At 38.6% G+C, this 19201-nt stretch overlaps 1 protein-coding gene across 1 annotated transcript in view; it reads left to right on the top strand.

The window, feature by feature from the left end:
• The window catches only part of ANO3 (anoctamin 3), a 145530-nt gene that overhangs the window by 71395 nt on the left and 54934 nt on the right, over positions 1-19201 (top strand). The window contains exons 4-6 of the mRNA XM_075280830.1: positions 678-734; positions 14603-14761; positions 17023-17123. Coding sequence (XP_075136931.1) covers positions 678-734; positions 14603-14761; positions 17023-17123 — 317 coding nt within the window. The remainder of the gene's footprint in view (positions 1-677; positions 735-14602; positions 14762-17022; positions 17124-19201) is intronic.

Genomic DNA, 19201 nt, shown 5'->3' on the forward strand with positions numbered 1-19201 from the left:
CGGATCACCTAACCATTATCCAGAACTCGCACGGTTAATAGACTTTATACCGGAGGCTGCAGGGCCGAAAATGGGCAAATTACACTTATATTAGGAAGCCGAGTATTCTCTGCGATAGATAGATAGATAGATAGATAGATAGATAGATAGATAGATAGATAGATAGGAGATAGATAGATAGATAGATAGATAGATAGATAGGAGATAGATAGATAGATAGATAGATAGATAGATAGATAGGAGATAGATAGATAGATAGATAGATAGATAGATAGATAGGAGATAGATAGATAGATAGATAGATAGATAGGAGATAGATAGATAGATAGATAGATAGATAGATAGATAGATAGATAGATAGGAGATAGATAGATAGATAGATAGATAGATAGATAGGAGATAGATAGATAGATAGATAAGAGATAGATAGATAGGAGATAGATAGATAGATAGATAGATAGATAGATAGATAGATAGATAGGAGATAGATAGATAGATAGATAGATAAGAGATAGATAGATAGATAGATAGATAGATAGATAGATAGGAGATAGATAGATAGATAGATAGATAAGAGATAGATAGATAGATAGATAGATAGATAGATAGATAGATAGATAGGAGATAGATAGATTTCCTACACAATGTATCTGTATTAATAATCTGCTTTTTTATAGTGTAAAGAAGATTCAATGAATAGAGAGAAGCAGAGATTCCCGTCAGACCCGCGCCCGGTATGGACACAATTCTCCTCTTATTACTTTATTACCTGATAGAAGTCTCTGTAACTTGTATCTATTATTATTATTATTATTATTATTATTATTATTATTATTCGCTTTATACATTGTCAGCGGACTGGACTTGGTGACCTCTTTGAGTCTTGGTTGTCAGACTTCTCAGCACTTCTCAGTGTTTCATTGTGTCAGTATATTATTATTAGATTATATTGCCGGTATATATATATATATATATATATATATATACAGTATATACATTATTACTCTTTGAGGCTCTCACCCGCCGCTTCCTTCTCTCTGGTCTATTCCACCACATAGACAGTTCTGTGCATTGAGCTGAATATTTTATGGATCTTTCTTCAATAATCTCTTTGGTTTGATCAGTTTGCGGAATATTTCGGTAACAGTCGGGTTACTGAGAAGTTGTTTTCTTCCATTAGACACTTAAAGGAAATAGGAAAGCGTTTTTCCTCGACATGACTGTAAGTGCGCTCGCGGTGTCCATGCCGGTGTCAGGCGCTCAGAAGGTTTTGACCTCATTACACTTTAAAGACATTTCCTTGGCATCTGCTGGGAAGAGCTGAGCTTGCACCGAGCCAAGCACTTAACCAATGGAGGATCTGAGAGCTTTACAAGCACCTCGGAGGCTGAGTGTGCACATGTGCTTAGGAAGGCGAAGAGAGAAAGGAAAACAGGACGTGTATGGGGTGCAGTGTACGGAGCGCTCACATGGGTCACAGCATTGTCAGGCAAAGCAATTGGGATGGAAATCCTGCGCATGCTCAGACAGGCTTTGTATAGAGACGACTGCGCATGTCTGTTCAGCCATTTTACTGTGGTTTACAGTACGCTCATGTAAGCGGCCGCAGTAAAAAGGCCGAACAGACATGTGCAGTCGTCTCTATCCAAAGCCCGACTGAGCATGCGCAGGATTACCATCCCAAACACAGGCCCGGCCCAGTGATAACGAAACGGAGGACGCAGTGGAGAGACGCAAATGGAGGACGCAGTGGAGAGACACGGCTGATTACTTTAAAAAGGAATTGTAATGATAGAATCCCTTTAATGAATCCCTTTAATGCAGCCATTATTCCCTATTGTGTGACCGTCGCCTTATAGTCTGTTTGTGATGAATAGTTTTCATATCTTCTGTGTGACCGATGTTGCAAAAACCACCGTCAGATGACTGTTGTGACCGCTGAGCCCAATCACTGGTCTCATTGGCCACAGGAAAGGACGCGGTGACGTATGTGAGTGACGCAGGACCTGCAGCGCAGGATGTCTGAACCGGATAGCGGTGACCGACACTGGAACGCTTATTTTTTTTAATGTTTCATCTGTTCTGGACTTCTCTCTGAGTCCTGAAATTCGTGGCCAAACCCTTTGAGATTTCTCTTTTCTTCTTCTATATAATTTTATTAAACTATTAACCCTTCTATTTCTGAAAGCGTTCGGACTCCAGGTTCACAGTAGTGTTGCATCTCTGTTGTTTGGGTCCAACGGTTACATTCGGAGCTCGATGGACCCCATTGTTGGACCCCATTATTAGGGTACTTATGGAGTTTTTTTCTTCTACCAATTTTCGGCAGACAGGGCGACAGTCTCCAGTAAAGACTCTGGCACAGGTATGAACGTGAACATTGCAGCATTTTTTTCACACCTGCCTGTACATTATGTCAGGGGGGTATAAGGGGGTCGTTTTAGCATTCCCTGATCCATCAGCTCTGGCCACCAATGTTCCGCTCTGGCTGATAAAGGGTTATCATGTGCGGATGATCCATTACCCCCTAGTCGGGCACATGGCAAGGGGTCTCCTAATGAGACATGAGTCCTGGCGTTGCGCACAGTGGCCGGTTCCCCTCTACGCCCCACTCCATCCACCTGATAACTCAAAAACTTGAAATACATATAAAATATGGAGAAGTAGAGTAATCCGCCTGACATTACCCCGTAACCTTTCCCTGTCCCATTTCTTGAATCCCTCATGTTCTGTTTTCCGGCCCTGACCACACTCCGAGGATCTGAATTATTGAGATGTCACATAAAGACGCCGAAAACTCAGAAACACAAAGTGCTTAGTATTCCTTGTATGAAATCCTGAAGGGGACAGATAAGCCGGCTGACATTTTAGAATCTCAGGTCTCGGAGCGCACGTGCCTGGAGGTTACATTGTAACCATTGGGATATTAATAATACATCTATAACATGATAGGAAGGCTGGTGCACAGGTAGCCCGCACGAGTAATGGCTCCGATACTTCTGTGTCCATTAGAAAGGTATGATGGAGAAATAAATGCATCTCTAGGGATGGAGAGAAATCTCCGCGAATCCCATTGCAGTCAATTGTCCAAACCTACCGTCAGGTTAATGGTGCGGCAGTCTCGTGGCTGTGGATAGAGCAGATGGGTCTCTGTGGTTAGTGGAGGGGAGTCACCTGCTTGGAACGGTTACAAATCTCCGCCAGATACAAGCATGGAGTCGCTGGACATGAAAGACATGGTAGGACTGACTTTGTATATGTTTACGGACATGGGATAATAGAGGAGATGATAGTTATGTTTTTTTTCTAAAAATTGTTAATTATTATAATTATATTTTATAAATCTCATAATTATATTTATTTAGATAATGGAGATTGGATACAGAACAAAGTATATCCCAATTATTTCTAATATTACAATGAATTCAATTTGGCTTCCTAAAAAAAAAAACTTGTGCATAGAACTTTTTTTAACTAAAAAATAAATAAATGAATAAATAAAAAAGCCTAAAATAATAATAATAATAATAATAATAATAATAATAATAATAATAATAATAACTCTAAATAAATATTATTATAATAATATAATAACGATATATTTATGCTATTAAAAATTAAATTATTATTATTATTATTATTATTATTATTATTATTATTATTATTATTGTTGTTGTTATTATTGTTAATAGTAATACATAATGGTACTGGTAATTATAATAATAAATATTAATAATAATAATAATAATAATAATAATTTTATTCTATAAAAAATTACAACTACAGCTCTATAAATTAGTGCATATGAATTTCAATATAATTATATAGTCATATAAAATGTATTATTATTATTATTATTAGTAGTAGTAGTATTATTATTATTATTATTGTAATAAATAATTTTAAATTAAAAAATACTTTAATTTTATAAGGTCCAATGATAATACATTTTCATTTATATTTATCTTTGAATATAAAAAAAACATAGAATATAAAATCTAAATGCAATAATAATCATCATCATAAGTAATATTTATTATTTTAGTTAAAAAATTTTTTAACTCCTAAAGTACTTTGGCGATGTTTGTATATTATATTAGACACTATACTATGTGGCTTTTCCTCTCCATATATTATGCAGTAATGTCTGACAAGCCCATCACCCGCTATAGCATTCAGTAATAACCCCGCTGATGTGCCGCCTTTATGATAAACAAGAACATTTGCATCTAAAAGAGACATTTTCTCAAGAGCGATTTGAGGAACATTCTCTGTCCTGTAGCGAGAAGCCGATAGAAACTGTTTCTCTTCTTAGATCTGAATTACTTATAACTGCGGTTTGTGCTGTTGCTGAAGTGTTTTCCAGAAGATTAAAAAATATATTTATGTAAGAATTATTAAGTGTCTTCTAGAGTGTAATGACATATAATAATCTATCTCCTATCTATCTATCTATCTATCTATCTATCTATCTATCTATCTATCTCCTATCTATCTATCTATCTATCTATCTCCTATCTATCTATCTATCTATCTATCTATCTATCTCCTATCTATCTATCTCCTATCTATCTCCTATCTATCTATCTCCTATCTATCTATCTATCTATCTATCTATCTATCTATCTATCTATCTCTCTATCTATCTCCTATCTATCTATCTATCTATCTATCTATCTATCTCCTATCTATCTATCTCCTATCTATCTATCTATCTATCTATCTATCTATCTATCTATCTATATATCTCCTATCTATCTATCTCCTATCTATCTATCTATCTATCTATCTATCTATCTATCTCCTATCTATCTATCTATCATCTATCTATCTATCTATCTCCTATCTATCTATCTATCTATCTATCTATCTATCTATCTCCTATCTATCTATCTATCTATCTATCTATCTCCTATCTATCTATCTATCTATCTATCTATCTATCTATCTATCTATATATCTCCTATCTATCTATCTCCTATCTATCTATCTATCTATCTATCTATCTATCTATCTCCTATCTATCTATCTATCTATCTATCTATCTATCTATATATCTCCTATCTATCTATCTCCTATCTATCTATCTATCTATCTATCTATCTATCTATCTATCTATCTATCTATCTATCTATCTATCTATCTATCCATCCATCCATCCATCCATCTATCTATCTATCTATCTATCTATCTATCTATCTATCTATCTATCTCCTATCTATCTATCTATCTATCTATCTATCTATCTATCTACATCTATCTATCTTTCTATCTATCATCTATCTATCTATCTATCTATCTATCTCCTATCTATCTATCTATCTATCTATCTATCTATCTATCTACATCTATCTATCTATCTATCTATCTCCTATCTATCTATCTATCTATCTATCTATCTATCTCCTATCTATCTATCTCCTATCTATCTATCTATCTATCTATCTATCTATCTATCTATCTATCTATCATCTATCTATCTATCTATCTCCTATCTATCTATCTATCTATCTATCTATCTATCTATCTATCTATCTATCTATCTATCTATCTATCTATCTATCCATCCATCCATCCATCCATCCATCCATCCATCTATCTATCTATCTATCTATCTATCTATCTCCTATCTATCTATCTATCTATCTATCTATCTATCTATCTATCTACATCTATCTATCTATCTATCTATCTATCTATCTATCTATCTATCTACATGTACATCTTAGTGCCAAGTCACAAGTGTCATCTTAGCACAATCCCCTGCAATATCTCCCCTTCCCTTTGGATGGCGCAGTCAGTCGTGTATATGGGGCCTTGTTATTAACCCATGAAGTCTTGTACGTTAGCTATTGTCTTTGCTTTCTGCTTCCCTTCTTCCTGCCATGAGTCTTATTTTCCCTTTTCCCCATTGAAGTCTCTGTATAAGGACTTGCTTTTTAGGGGACAGGTTGTATTTTGCACCATTTTACCAAACATCATTTTTTTTTAAATTTTTCCTAATATGAATTTGTTTAAGGAGTAAAAACGAAACAATTTCACCATATTTTGTGTCTTTTATCCTCTTATCTTCCTTCTCCAGCTCAGTATACAGACAGCGATGTCACACAGGTGGCCGTTGTTTTATGTTGTAGTTTTTCTCTACAATAAAGGAGTTTTATGAAAAAACATCATTTTTATGTCCCTGCCTTCCCGGAGCAATAACTTTGTAATTTTTCTGTCAATGTCGCCATATGGAGGCCGGGATTTTGCAGGTTGAATTCGTTTTATTGGCAGCCGTTTGGAGGAAACATCGTAGAAGTTATCGATTGACTTTTAATCATTTTTGGATGGAAGGATAAGAAAATAATAGTAAATTGTTACGAGTTTCATTGTGGTGGAATTTATGTCGAATCTTTACCCTGTGGATCATTATGGTGATATGTACGGTATGTGATAGATGGAGGTTTTTTGTTTAGTATTATTATGAAGAGGTTTTTTGTGGTTTTAACCCCTCCGGATCCTTAATATAATAAGCCCTGTGTGTTTTGCTGGGGACCAGTGGAGAGTCCTTGTTCGGGTCTGCATTGCGTCCCCACTCCCATTCACTTGAATACGACTTCCGGCGGCCATATTAGCTGATCCCTCCCGGGTCTGGTATGGAACTGTTATGCAACAGAGCAGATACATTGTATCAAAGATCATGGCAACTGGTTAAAAGCTGTTACATTCTGTTACAGAAGACAAAGGGTTAAAAGTGGAGGTGCACATACTTTGTGTACTGGTTTTCGGTCATATAAACTGCTTTTCCTTCCATTGACTCATCCAAATCCTGTGCCCTAAGGGGTATAACCTGGTGGTACGTCAATGTCAGGTGTAAATCTGCAGATTGCAGAAAAGTTTCTCGTTTTACTGCAAATTATCCGGATTTTAATGGCGTTCATAAAACTGCGCAAATGTTACCAAAAGGAACGTAAAAGAAGAATTATAACACACTAAGAAACAACATAAAACTGCAGTCACCGGCAAAATCCCCAGTCATTGATATGGTGCATAGTAGAGCAGATACATTAAGAAGCCAATAAGAACGTTAGGATTTTGGATTGGCTGGTGTGGGGGGTTCACCTATATTAACCCCTTAAGAACACAGCTGGTTTTGGCCTTCAGGTCCAGTGATTTTTTTTATTTTTTTTACAAAGCCAACTTTTTAATTTTACACTAAACAGTAGCTGAGAGCTTATACTTTGCAGGATGTGATCTATTTTTCAATGGCACCTTTAAGGATGTCCATTATTTCATGAATACATTTTATTAACCTGCTCTGAGAGGGATTGAGTCTTAGGATGGCAGACCGAGGAGCCTTGATCAAGCCCCACTTTGCCAATGAGCCCAGAGGGCCACAATAGTAACCTGCCCCCTAGTTGAGTTACAGCTGAGAGCCGCTCCTTATGGCGCCTGCTCGACTCCTGGGCCACGGCCATGTCAGCCCCATACATGTACATAGCACAGAGGGTTAAGGGGGAGCAAATTATAAACTAGGCTCATATTATATTTACTCTGCTCCCTTGTTAACATGACCCGCTACATAATGTATTTTACTTCCCTGCTAATAGGAATCCATTAAGGAAATTGATGTAATATCTGAATCAATGTTATTTAGCATTACTGTAATATATTAATTATAGAAACTCATTAACTTGCTCTCTGCCATAGCGGCATGAGGAATATTCTGCAACATGGTAGATGTTACATAGTTACAACCGGGGAATGGGAAAGGATCTGGACGGAGGGAAGAGGAAAGATGACTTTAGGAAATTATTTCTGGCTTTCGATATAGAAAATGGTAAGAAACCCATAAAGCATGATCCAATCTACCCCAAAAAGCTAAGTGGGGGGTCTAACTGCTGGGAACCCCATGTGAACGGGTCACATGCCTCCATATTACGGGTTTGGCGGACCCGGAACCAGAACAACGGACAAACTCAACAAAAAGGTGGAAGTCGTATAAGGCCAAACCCTTGAGCCCTCCCGCTGTTGTGAAATTGAAAAACTCGGTACTAGCCCTTTAAACAGAGTCCGCGTTTCTTAATTTCCCAATATACCTTTACAGCAGTCGGAGACCAACCCCGCAGCGGGCGAGAACGACCCCCAGTCTCATAATAGCAAAGCTCCATACTGATAATGACATTGGAAAATGTAACCTTAATTTCCTCCCCGCGTTCCCTTCATAGTTAGATGAATGTTTTAGGTTATTGCTTATTTATTGCACCAGTTTTTTCTCTAATGTTCCAAATATTCACAGTGTGAATATAAAATTAACCGCTCTGGTTTATGGGCCTGCAATTGTATTGATCACATTACGGAGGCCATACTGAAATATGGCTCTATTATCCAAAAATAATACCGCTATATAAATGCATGGAACGCGAGAACAATATGACCAGAAATAGCTGGCGATTATCGGATCATTTACATACCGCAAATAGACTTTCCTTCACCGTACAGATGCCGCTTAATGCAACCCCTTCCTAAAACTTAAAAGAGTCTTTAAAGTTTGCAACCCCAAACTCAACAGCCTGGTATTTGTTCGCCCCTCGACATGCTTTCAATGACCCTGGCATCTCCCTCTTAAGAGAGGAATTTTTGGAAGAATATTCCTATCTGGTAGCAAAAGTGATGGGACCAATCAGGACTGGGTTGTTACTCTTGAAGACCTTTGAGTAATAATAGACCCCTGAAGATCCTGGAGTAATAGGGGTTCCTAAGTAGACCCCATCACGTCTAGTTGCATGTTAGAGACTACAGGCTACACATCCAGCCCCACCATATTACTGTGACTTTCTGAGTTCATATCCACTGCTATAGCCTGGCTCTATACACTCATGGAGGTGCATGAGATACAAAAGCATGGACTATGGATCTTCTAGACTGCTCTCCCACCATCATAGACTCGGCCAAGATCATGAACATACCCATTGTGTCATGGCTGCAACCCAGAGAGCCAAAGGCCCAATGGGGCCTACATAGTTCCAGGACATGTCCACACAGTTGAGATGTTTTTAAGGCCCACAAAGGTATTGACTTGTAATATGACATGAATGTGATAGGATAGCCGGGGGGAGAGCAATGTTCCTATTTCTCACCAACCCATGGGCAAGTAACTTTATATTCATTTTCTGGAAGAGAATCTCGTTCCCTCTGGTGGCCAAGAATATTTCCAGTTCTCAATGCTCAAGACAAGTGTCCTGTCTGTCTGCTTACTCTTTAGTCTTCTTTTGCCCAATGGCCCACCTTGCAAAGACACGGTCAAATCTATTTGCATATGAAAGCTGCACTCCCCCTAATTCTTGTTACCCCCTATGGATATATCCTCTCTCTGACTTTAAGCCTCTTTGCACATGACTGTATGAATAGTCAGTGACCCATTCATTCCTATGGGCCGACATATGGTCACCTGTGCGGGCCAACAGTCCAGGTCGCAAAATATCAAACAGTTCCTATCCCTGTCCAATTTTGCAACCCTGCTTACATTCAATGAATAGGAGACGGTGCACGGCCGGCACACGGGAGACCTCTGTGTATACCCCGTACGCCACCAGTGCCATTCATTCACACCAGCCGGTTATCACACGTCTGTGTAACCTTATTCTTGCATCATTCAGTCATTCATAGATAATGGGCTCCTTTTCCACCCAATGGGATCAGGAAACTTAGTTTTCCGGCAACCAGGAACGCTACACGTGTTTGTCCAGTTTGTAAAATAGAAGGGTTAATAATATTAATTAAAATAATGAAACAAATGTATCAAAGAGAAATCTAAATCCCATCAATGTTTGGTGCGACCTTCCTTTGTCTTCTTATTGTTTCCTCTTGATACACTTGCAGCCAATTTTTGGATGAGACTCGGCAGGGGGGTTGTTCCAAACATCTTGGAGAACTCATTAGGTATTGGAAAAGGAGATACGGCCATGATCAAGGTTTAGCTAGTTTGTAATCCCGAATTCTTCCTTCGGATTTGAGAACGTCTTATATCTCAGAGAGATGAGCGCACGTCGATAATTAATAGAAGCTTTTAGCCATGAAACCGAAGCCGTCAGTCAATGTGCGCTAAGCCGTAGTTCTGGCTTTCACACAGGTGTCTAATCGCTGCTGTCTGCTTACCACTGCTTTCACTTAACAAGAAGACATTTCTAAAGGTGATGAAACAGCCAATCAGGTCCGGGACGGTGGAAAAGAATACACTTTCAGCGATGGTTTATTTAAACCAGTAACAAGACCATGGAATTGTAAAACAGGTCACGGAAACACAATATTCGGCTCAACATCAAGGTCAAGCTCTTGGAGTTAATTAGTTGGACCGAGCTTGGAGATATTCTGCACTCATTACCCCGAGAATGGACATAAAGTGGAAGAAGAATCGAAAAATCTGTAATTTGTCTTGTGCGCCTTGTTATCGGGCTACGTCTTTATGTTTCCTGACAAATATATGAATGATAGAAACATGGTTCCATATAAACAGGAGCAACTTAGCAATATCTGCTCAATCATCCATGAAGCTATTGCCAATATTGTTATACTTTAAACCTACTGAGAACCCAAGATCAAGATGCTTATAAGAAAGCTTATAGCATACCTCCAGTTACAAACAACCTCATATATAAATAGTACAGGCGGATATATGAAACTTTGTAATATATATTATTAAAGAAATATGTTTATAGGCAGTTACTTTATCCATATAAGTCTATGAAGAGGGAGGGGGGGTGGAAAAGACACTCAAATAATTGCTGCTTTTACACTGCCATTCTAAAAACTAATGTATCACCACTAGGTTGTAGATAAGAGGCTATGAAAGGACAAAATGATGCAATTATTCATTTAAACACCCAGAAGGAGAATTGTACTGAACCCCTCCCTTCTCCAGAGAGCTCTCTAGGTGAGGCTAAATGCAGAGATGGGTATAATGTATACAAGGGGTCAGACTGAAGATGAGTCAAAGAACAGCTTAGTAAGTGAAGAAGGAAACATCTCCTTAATAAGATATATTACATAGTTTCCTTTATGTAAATGCACTCTGATTAGACCTGGAGGTTCGCTCTATCGCCAATGACTAAACAGCACTTCAGAGATGAATGGTAGAAGGGAATAATAAGAAACTTTGTGATGTATCTTATTTAACCAATATATTTCTTTCTCCAGTCTTTAGTCTGCTCTCCTCCTCTTTTACTTAGACTGTTTACTTGTATAGAATGTGTCTCTGTACCCAGCTCGCACACAGAAGTCTATGGAGAGAGTAAGGGGAGGAGGCCGCTGTTTTTTTAATTTATTGCCTCATTGAGTGCAGTAGAAGAAACTTATCGTGAAGATACATTAGAACCTAAAGAGCTTTGTCACTGATACTGTAACATAGATTAGTGCCGTAGTTATTTGTATGTCTTTTCCAGCAGCCTCCTCCCCCTTCCCCTCTCCATAGATTTTAATATAAAAACTAAGTGGTTGTCCAGGTTCAATGTTGTTTTTTATATACTATAAGTAAGTGAAACTTTCCAATCTTCTTTCTCAATTCCTTGCGATATTTCCAGGTCTCTGCTTGCTATGATTCATTGTTTTTCCAGTAGAACATGGTGGTCATGTGGTGGACACAGAGGTGCGCGGCTCATTACAGTCACAAGACAATAATTAGAGCTCTATCTTATAATGAGCTGTGCACATACAAGTCAAGTCTTGAGTCTTGTGGGTGGCAAGAAAGCACCTGTCTCCCTAGGTTTCTATCTCTCTGTGATCACTCAGGGGTTAATCACTCACTCGGGGCCTCACACATCTCTGGTCGGTGGCAACTTTTACTGACATTATCTGGCCAAGTAATAGGTAGTAACTCTCATGTAGCTGAAGATCTTCATTGTCAGATCTCCTGCACCTTGGTTGCACTGACTGCACATGAGTACCTATAACTAAAGGTGATGCAAATCGTTTTCCTCTATAGCAAATTTTTATACATAACTTTACTTCCTTTCTATATCCATCAGTTGTGCATGGGGAAAGCTGGAGTCTGGGATCTTTCCCAGGGTTACTAATGCAAGAATTCAAGATCATTGCAATGTAACATACAGGTGTCAGCGCATGCCAGTAGTTGTAGTTTTGCAATGGAGAATTATAGCTGTGTAGTGAATGGCAGGGGTGCAGGTGACAACATCTACTGTACATGTATAGATTCAGGTTTTGGCAAGTTTCTAATATATAGTGTGTAATGTAACGTTTGTTATATATTAAAGAAACATGTTCATCTCTCCTGTTCTTTCTCATTCCCTTGTTCTGCATTGATTGACAAACATTACAAGATGAACCAAGGACTTTACAACTGATATCATGATATGTCAACTTGTGATAAGTGAAAATGTATCTAAACTTGATAATAATATATATATATATATATATATATATATATATATATATACATATATATATATATATATATACAGTCCTATGAAAAAGTTTGGGCACCCCTATTAATCTTAATCATTTTTAGTTCTAAATATTTTGGTGTTTATAACAGCCATTTCAGTTTGATCTATCTAATAACTGATGGACACAGTAATATTTCAGGATTGAAATGAGGTTTATTGTACTAACAGAAAATGTACACTATGCATTAAACCAAAATTTGACCAGTGCAAAAGTATGGGCACCTCAACAGAAAAGTGACATTAATATTTAGTAGATCCTCCTTTTACAAAGATAACAGCCTCTAGTCGCTTCCTGTAGCTTTTAATCAGTTCCTGGATCCTGGATGAAGGTATTTTGGACAAACAATTCAAGTTCAGTTAAGTTAGATGGTCGCCGAGCATGGACAGCCCGCTTCCAATCATCCCACAGATGTTCAATGATATTCAGGTTTGGGGACTGGGATGGCCATTCCAGAACATTGTAATTGTTCCTCTGCATGAATGCCTGAGGATTTGGAGCGGTGTTTTGGATCATTGTCTTCCTGAAATATCCATCCCCGGCGTAACTTCAACTTCGTCACTGATTCTTGAACATTATTCTCAAGAATCTGCGGATGCTGAGTGGAATCCATGCGACTCTCAACTTTAACAAGATTCCCGGTGCCGGCATTGGCCACACAGCCCCAAAGCATGATGGAACCTCCACCAAATTTTACAGTGGGTAGCATGTGTTTTTCTTGGAATGCTGTTTTTTTGGACGCCATGCATAACGCCTTTTTGTATGACCAAACAACTCAATCTTTGTTTCATCAGTCCACAGGACCTTCATCCAAAATGAAGCTGGCTTGTCCAAATGTGCTTTTTCATACCTCAGGCGACTCTATTTGTGGCGTACGTGCAGAAACGGCTTCTTTCTCATCACTCTCCCATACAGCTTCTATTTGTGCAAAGTGCGCTGTATTGTTGACCAATGCACAGTGACACCATCTGCAGCAAGATGATGCTGCAGCTCTTTGGAGGTGGTCTGTGGATTGTCCTTGACTCTTCTCACCATTCTTCTTCTCTGCCTTTCTGATATTTTTCTTGGCCTGCCACTTCTGGGCTTAACAAGAACTGTCCCTGTGGTCTTCCATTTCCTTACTATGTTCCTCACAGTGGAAACTGACAGGTTAAATCTCTGAGACAACGTTTTGTATGCTTCCCCTGAACAACTATGTTGAACAATCTTTGTTTTCAGATCATTTGAGAGTTGTTTTGAGTAGCCCATGATGCCGCTCTTCAGAGGAGATTCAAATAGTAGAACAACTTGCAATTGGCCACCTTAAATACCTTTTCTTATGATTGGATACATCTGGCTATGAAGTTCAAAGCTCACTGAGGTTAAAAAACCAATTTTGTGCTTCAGTAAGTCAGTAAAAAGTAGTTAGGGGAATTCAAATCAATAAAATGATAAGGGTGCCCATACTTTTGCACCGGTCAAATTTTGGTTTAATGCATATTGCGCATTTTCTGTTAGTACAATAAACCTCATTTCAATCCTGAAATATTACTGTGTCCATCAGTTATTAGATATATCAAACTGAAATGGCTGTTGCAAACACCAAAATATTTAGAACAAAAAATGATTAAGATTAATAGGGGTGCCCAAACTTTTTCATAGGACTGTATATATATATTATGTCTGAATACACTCATAGAATCCATATTCTGGGCTCCACACACAGACATAAGCTACAGCCCAATGAAGTCTATGGAGAGGGGAGAGAGGGAGCAGCTGAAGAGTACAGACATAACAGACAGGACTTGTATCTTGAAAGTCAAGATCTTATCTCCCTACAGAGCTGGATAATATTTCACTTTATAGTTCAGCTTTGTGGGGAAACTCTAACTTTCAAGCTATAGCTCTGTCTGCTCTCCATAGACTTCAATGACATTGTTCAGAAACAGAGATCAGTGCAGGGGAAGGAGTTGGAGGAAAATAGCAAAGCAAACATGTCTCTTTGATAGATATTACATAGCATAGTATAGGATAGAAACACGTTACAGAGTATCAAAATCATGTTAGTTTGTAAAGCTTTTGACCCCATATTGGACACATCTAGACAAACAGAGACTTAAGAAGGATGGATGTGTCTATTACGTGTCATGTTCTTAACATCTCCCCTTTTGTAACCTTCTAGAATGAGATGACTTCGGTGGCTTCCCTCGGCTTGTATTTTAAAGATGGGATAAAACGCATCGATTACATTCTGGTATATAAGAAATCCAGTCCGCAGATCGAGAAACGCGGCACCTTCGAGAAGAACCTCAGAGCCGAGGGCTTAATGCTGGAAAGGGAAGTAAGTGTCTTCATTCAGTACATGGAGGGAAAGGATACGGGATACATCTGTAATGGCTTTCTGCAGCGAGACGCCCCTACTTGCCCTTATTTTTATAGTGTTGACTGTTTGTAATTGCTCGCCTTAAATTTAAATATTAATGGGCCGCCGTGTGCCTGCTTTTAGCCTTTAACATTAAATCAATTTCGGATGACTGAGAATCCCCCCCCCCCCCTTCCCGACCACGGTGACGGCTGCTTTATGTGTCTAGTGTTAAACATCAAGGAGCACTTTGCATCATCTCACATCTCTGCAGAGCAACTCAGATTCTTTGTGGGTTTTATTATTCTATTCTCCTTGTAATCGAAGTTTATAAATGTTGTTTGTAATTCTAGAAGAATCCGTGTTCTGCTGTATTCATATGGATTTGTTATATGTAGGGACTATATACATCTATAATACTGTAATGTATGACACTGCCAGGGCTCCTAGGACTATATATATATATATATATATATATATATATATATATATATATATATATATATATATATAATGCATAGTGTATGACACTGTCAGGGCTCCTAGGACTATATACATATCTATAATACATAGTGTATGACACTGTCAGGACTCCTAGGACTATATATCTATAATACATAGTGTATGACACTGTCAGGGCTCCTAGGACTATATATATCTATAATACATAGTGTATGACACTGTCAGGACTCCTAGGACTATATATATCTATAATACATAGTGTATGACACTGTCAGGGCTCCTAGGACTATATATATCTATAATACATAGTGTATGACACTGTCAGGGTTAGAAACTGAAAAAAAAAGTGGTGAATGGATAGGCAAAGCTTGTGATTGTCAACACACTTGAAGAGCATTTCCACCTTAAAGAAACCTTTTGACAGCTCTGTACAGTTCAGTGTGACATTAATTGTAAAGCACTGAGTGAGAAAGGGTTAAAAAATGCAAAGAGCCGGCATTCATGGGGTGGTGAAAGGTCCTCTATAAGTCATAAATCCCTTTAAGTTTTGCATCTGCTGAGTTACAATCCCAGGTACAAGTATAAGAGAATAGTCTCCTCTGTAGGTCAATGTCAGGATAGTGTCAGCTATTCTATACTGTATGAGCGGTCACTGCGCCAGCATTGTTTGCATTTGATAAGTGGCCCACTTGTCATTGGAAGGTGGAGCTGTCAAGTCTCGTGCCAGGACTGTTGATAAGTCGAGTTTGCTCCATGGAATGAACTGCGCCTTATCAGAAGTAACCTCATAAGAACTAATGTCTGTTGTGCGGTGACTGAAGGACTACCTCCACATGTACAGTGCAGAGCGGTGTAAGAAGCCTCTTCAGAGCACAAGTGGTAACAAATAGCAGCTTGTCATTTTGGGTGACTTATCTCACAAACACTTAAAATTCCAGTAAACGTGTTCTAACGATGTGCGGCATCCAGAACCGGAGACTTCTCGAGAAATATCAGTGTCCTGATATTATTGCCATTTCCAAGGGACATGTACACAGTCAATGAACAAAAGCAATGGATGTTGGAGGAAATCAAAAAACATACTGGTTTATAGAATCTGCCCCATAGTCGGGGTTCTCCTAAACACTTATTGTAGTCCAGAATCCAACATCTCAGTAAGTCAGGATCTGGATACAAACCAGGGATAGATTTCATGGCACAAATGTTACTAAATGTTGCGGTTGGGTCACTCAAGTCTTCCGAAGAGGTCGCGCGATCAAATAACATGACCTCATAGACTTACAGAACATCTGCAAGGAGTTTGTATGTTCTCCATGTGTTTGGTGGATTTCCATTGGGTACTTCGGTTTCCTCCCAGGGTCAAAAGACATACTGATAAAAAAAAATATCTAACGGGTGCGGGCCCTGGAAGATTAGCCACATCGCCAATCCATTGCTATATGCCGTGCCAGAATTTTAGTGAAGGTGACCACAGACAGATCCAATAAGAATCAGCAAGGAAATCTTTATAAAGGCCCCTGGATGTCTTATAGGTAGCCATGACTAGTTCCTGCTCAGCTTCTGTGACACGTTGCCGATTCTCCAAGGAGCACCTTTTGGATTTGACTCTTAGAAAACAATGGAGGTCTCCATTGACTTCTATGTAACAAATTCTGATCCGTAATAGAACATTTGCTCATCAGTCAAGAAGGAAAGTGTCCAAGGGAACTTGCTAAGGAAAGGATGAGATGTAAATGTGTACATTTTTAATAACATTTTCATATTTCTCCTTATTCTAGAATTCCATAACCAACAACGACATCATGTTTGTAAAGGTCCACTGCCCGTGGGATACGCTGTGCAAATACGCCGAGCGGATGAACATCAGGATGCCATTTAGGTAGCTTCGTTTTGGGTCTCTTCTACTTTATTCTTATGTGTCTGAATTCTTTGCTTGTCTGAACAGTAACGTGTTAATTACTGCGGCAAGGATTTGTTATTATCCGACAGACCATGTATTATTCATGATAGTTTAGTCTTATCTATGGAAAAGGATTGGAGACATTTACAGAATACATTACATTCTATTGTTATTATTTATAAGGGGTTTATTGGCAAAACTCAGGCACCAAGTTATTACCAGAATTGGTTTACTTGCACTATAATAATAACCATGATGTCACAGTACATAGATAATACACACAGTGATGTCACAGTACAGGATAATACACACAGTGATGTCACAGTACAGGATAATACACACAGTGATGTCACAGTACAGAGATAATACACACAGTGATGTCACAGTACAGGGATAATACACACAGTGATGTCACAGTACAGGATAATACACACAGTGATGTCACAGTACAGAGATAATACACACAGTGATGTCACAGTACAGGATAATACACACAGTGATGTCACAGTACAGGATAATACACACAGTGATGTCACAGTACAGAGATAATACACACAGTGATGTCACAGTACAGGATAATACACACAGTGATGTCACAGTACAGGATAATACACACAGTGATGTCACAGTACAGGATAATACACACAGTGATGTCACAGTACAGGATAATATACACAGTGATGTCACAGTACAGGATAATACACACAGTGATGTCACAGTACAGGATAATACACACAGTGATGTCACAGTACAGAGATAATACACACAGTGATGTCACAGTACAGGATAATACACACAGTGATGTCACAGTACAGGGATAATACACACAGTGATGTCACAGTACAGGGATAATACACACAGTGATGTCACAGTACAGGATAATACACACAGTGATGTCACAGTACAGGATAATACACACAGTGATGTCACAGTACAGGGATAATACACACAGTGATGTCACAATACAGGATAATACATACAGTGATGTCACAGTACAGGATAATACACACAGTGATGTCACAGTACAGGATAATACACACAGTGATGTCACAGTACAGGATAATACACACAGTGATGTCACAGTACAGGATAATACACACAGTGATGTCACAGTACAGGATAATACACACAGTGATGTCACAGTACAGAGATAATACACACAGTGATGTCACAGTACAGGATAATACACACAGGGATGTCACAGTACAGAGATAATACACACAGTGATGTCACAGTACAGGATAATACACACAGGGATGTCACAGTACAGAGATAATACACACCGTGATGTCACAGTACAGGGATAATACACACAGTGATGTCACAGTACAGGATAATACACACAGTGATGTCACAGTACAGAGATAATACACACAGTGATGTCACAGTACAGGGATAATACACACAGTGATGTCACAGTACAGGGATAATACACACAGTGATGTCACAGTACAGGATAATACACACAGTGATGTCACAGTACAGGATAATACACACAGTGATGTCACAGTACAGGGATAATACACACAGTGATGTCACAGTACAGGATAATACACACAGTGATGTCACAGTACAGGATAATACACACAGTGATGTCACAGTACAGAGATAATACACACAGTGATGTCACAGTACAGGATAATACACACAGTGATGTCACAGTACAGGATAATACACACAGTGATGTCACAGTACAGGATAATACACACAGGGATGTCACAGTACAGAGATAATACACACAGTGATGTCACAGTACAGAGATAATACACACAGTGATGTCACAGTACAGGATAATACACACAGGGATGTCACAGTACAGAGATAATACACACAGTGATGTCACAGTACAGAGATAATACACACAGTGATGTCACAGTACAGGATAATACACACAGTGATGTCACAGTACAGAGATAATACACACAGTGATGTCACAGTACAGGGATAATACACACAGTGATGTCACAGTACAGAGATAATACACACAGTGATGTCACAGTACAGGGATAATACACACAGTGATGTCACAGTACAGAGATAATACACACAGTGATGTC

This window comes from Leptodactylus fuscus, chromosome 7 (genome assembly GCF_031893055.1).
Source record: "Leptodactylus fuscus isolate aLepFus1 chromosome 7, aLepFus1.hap2, whole genome shotgun sequence".
Classification (NCBI taxonomy): domain Eukaryota; kingdom Metazoa; phylum Chordata; class Amphibia; order Anura; family Leptodactylidae; genus Leptodactylus; species Leptodactylus fuscus.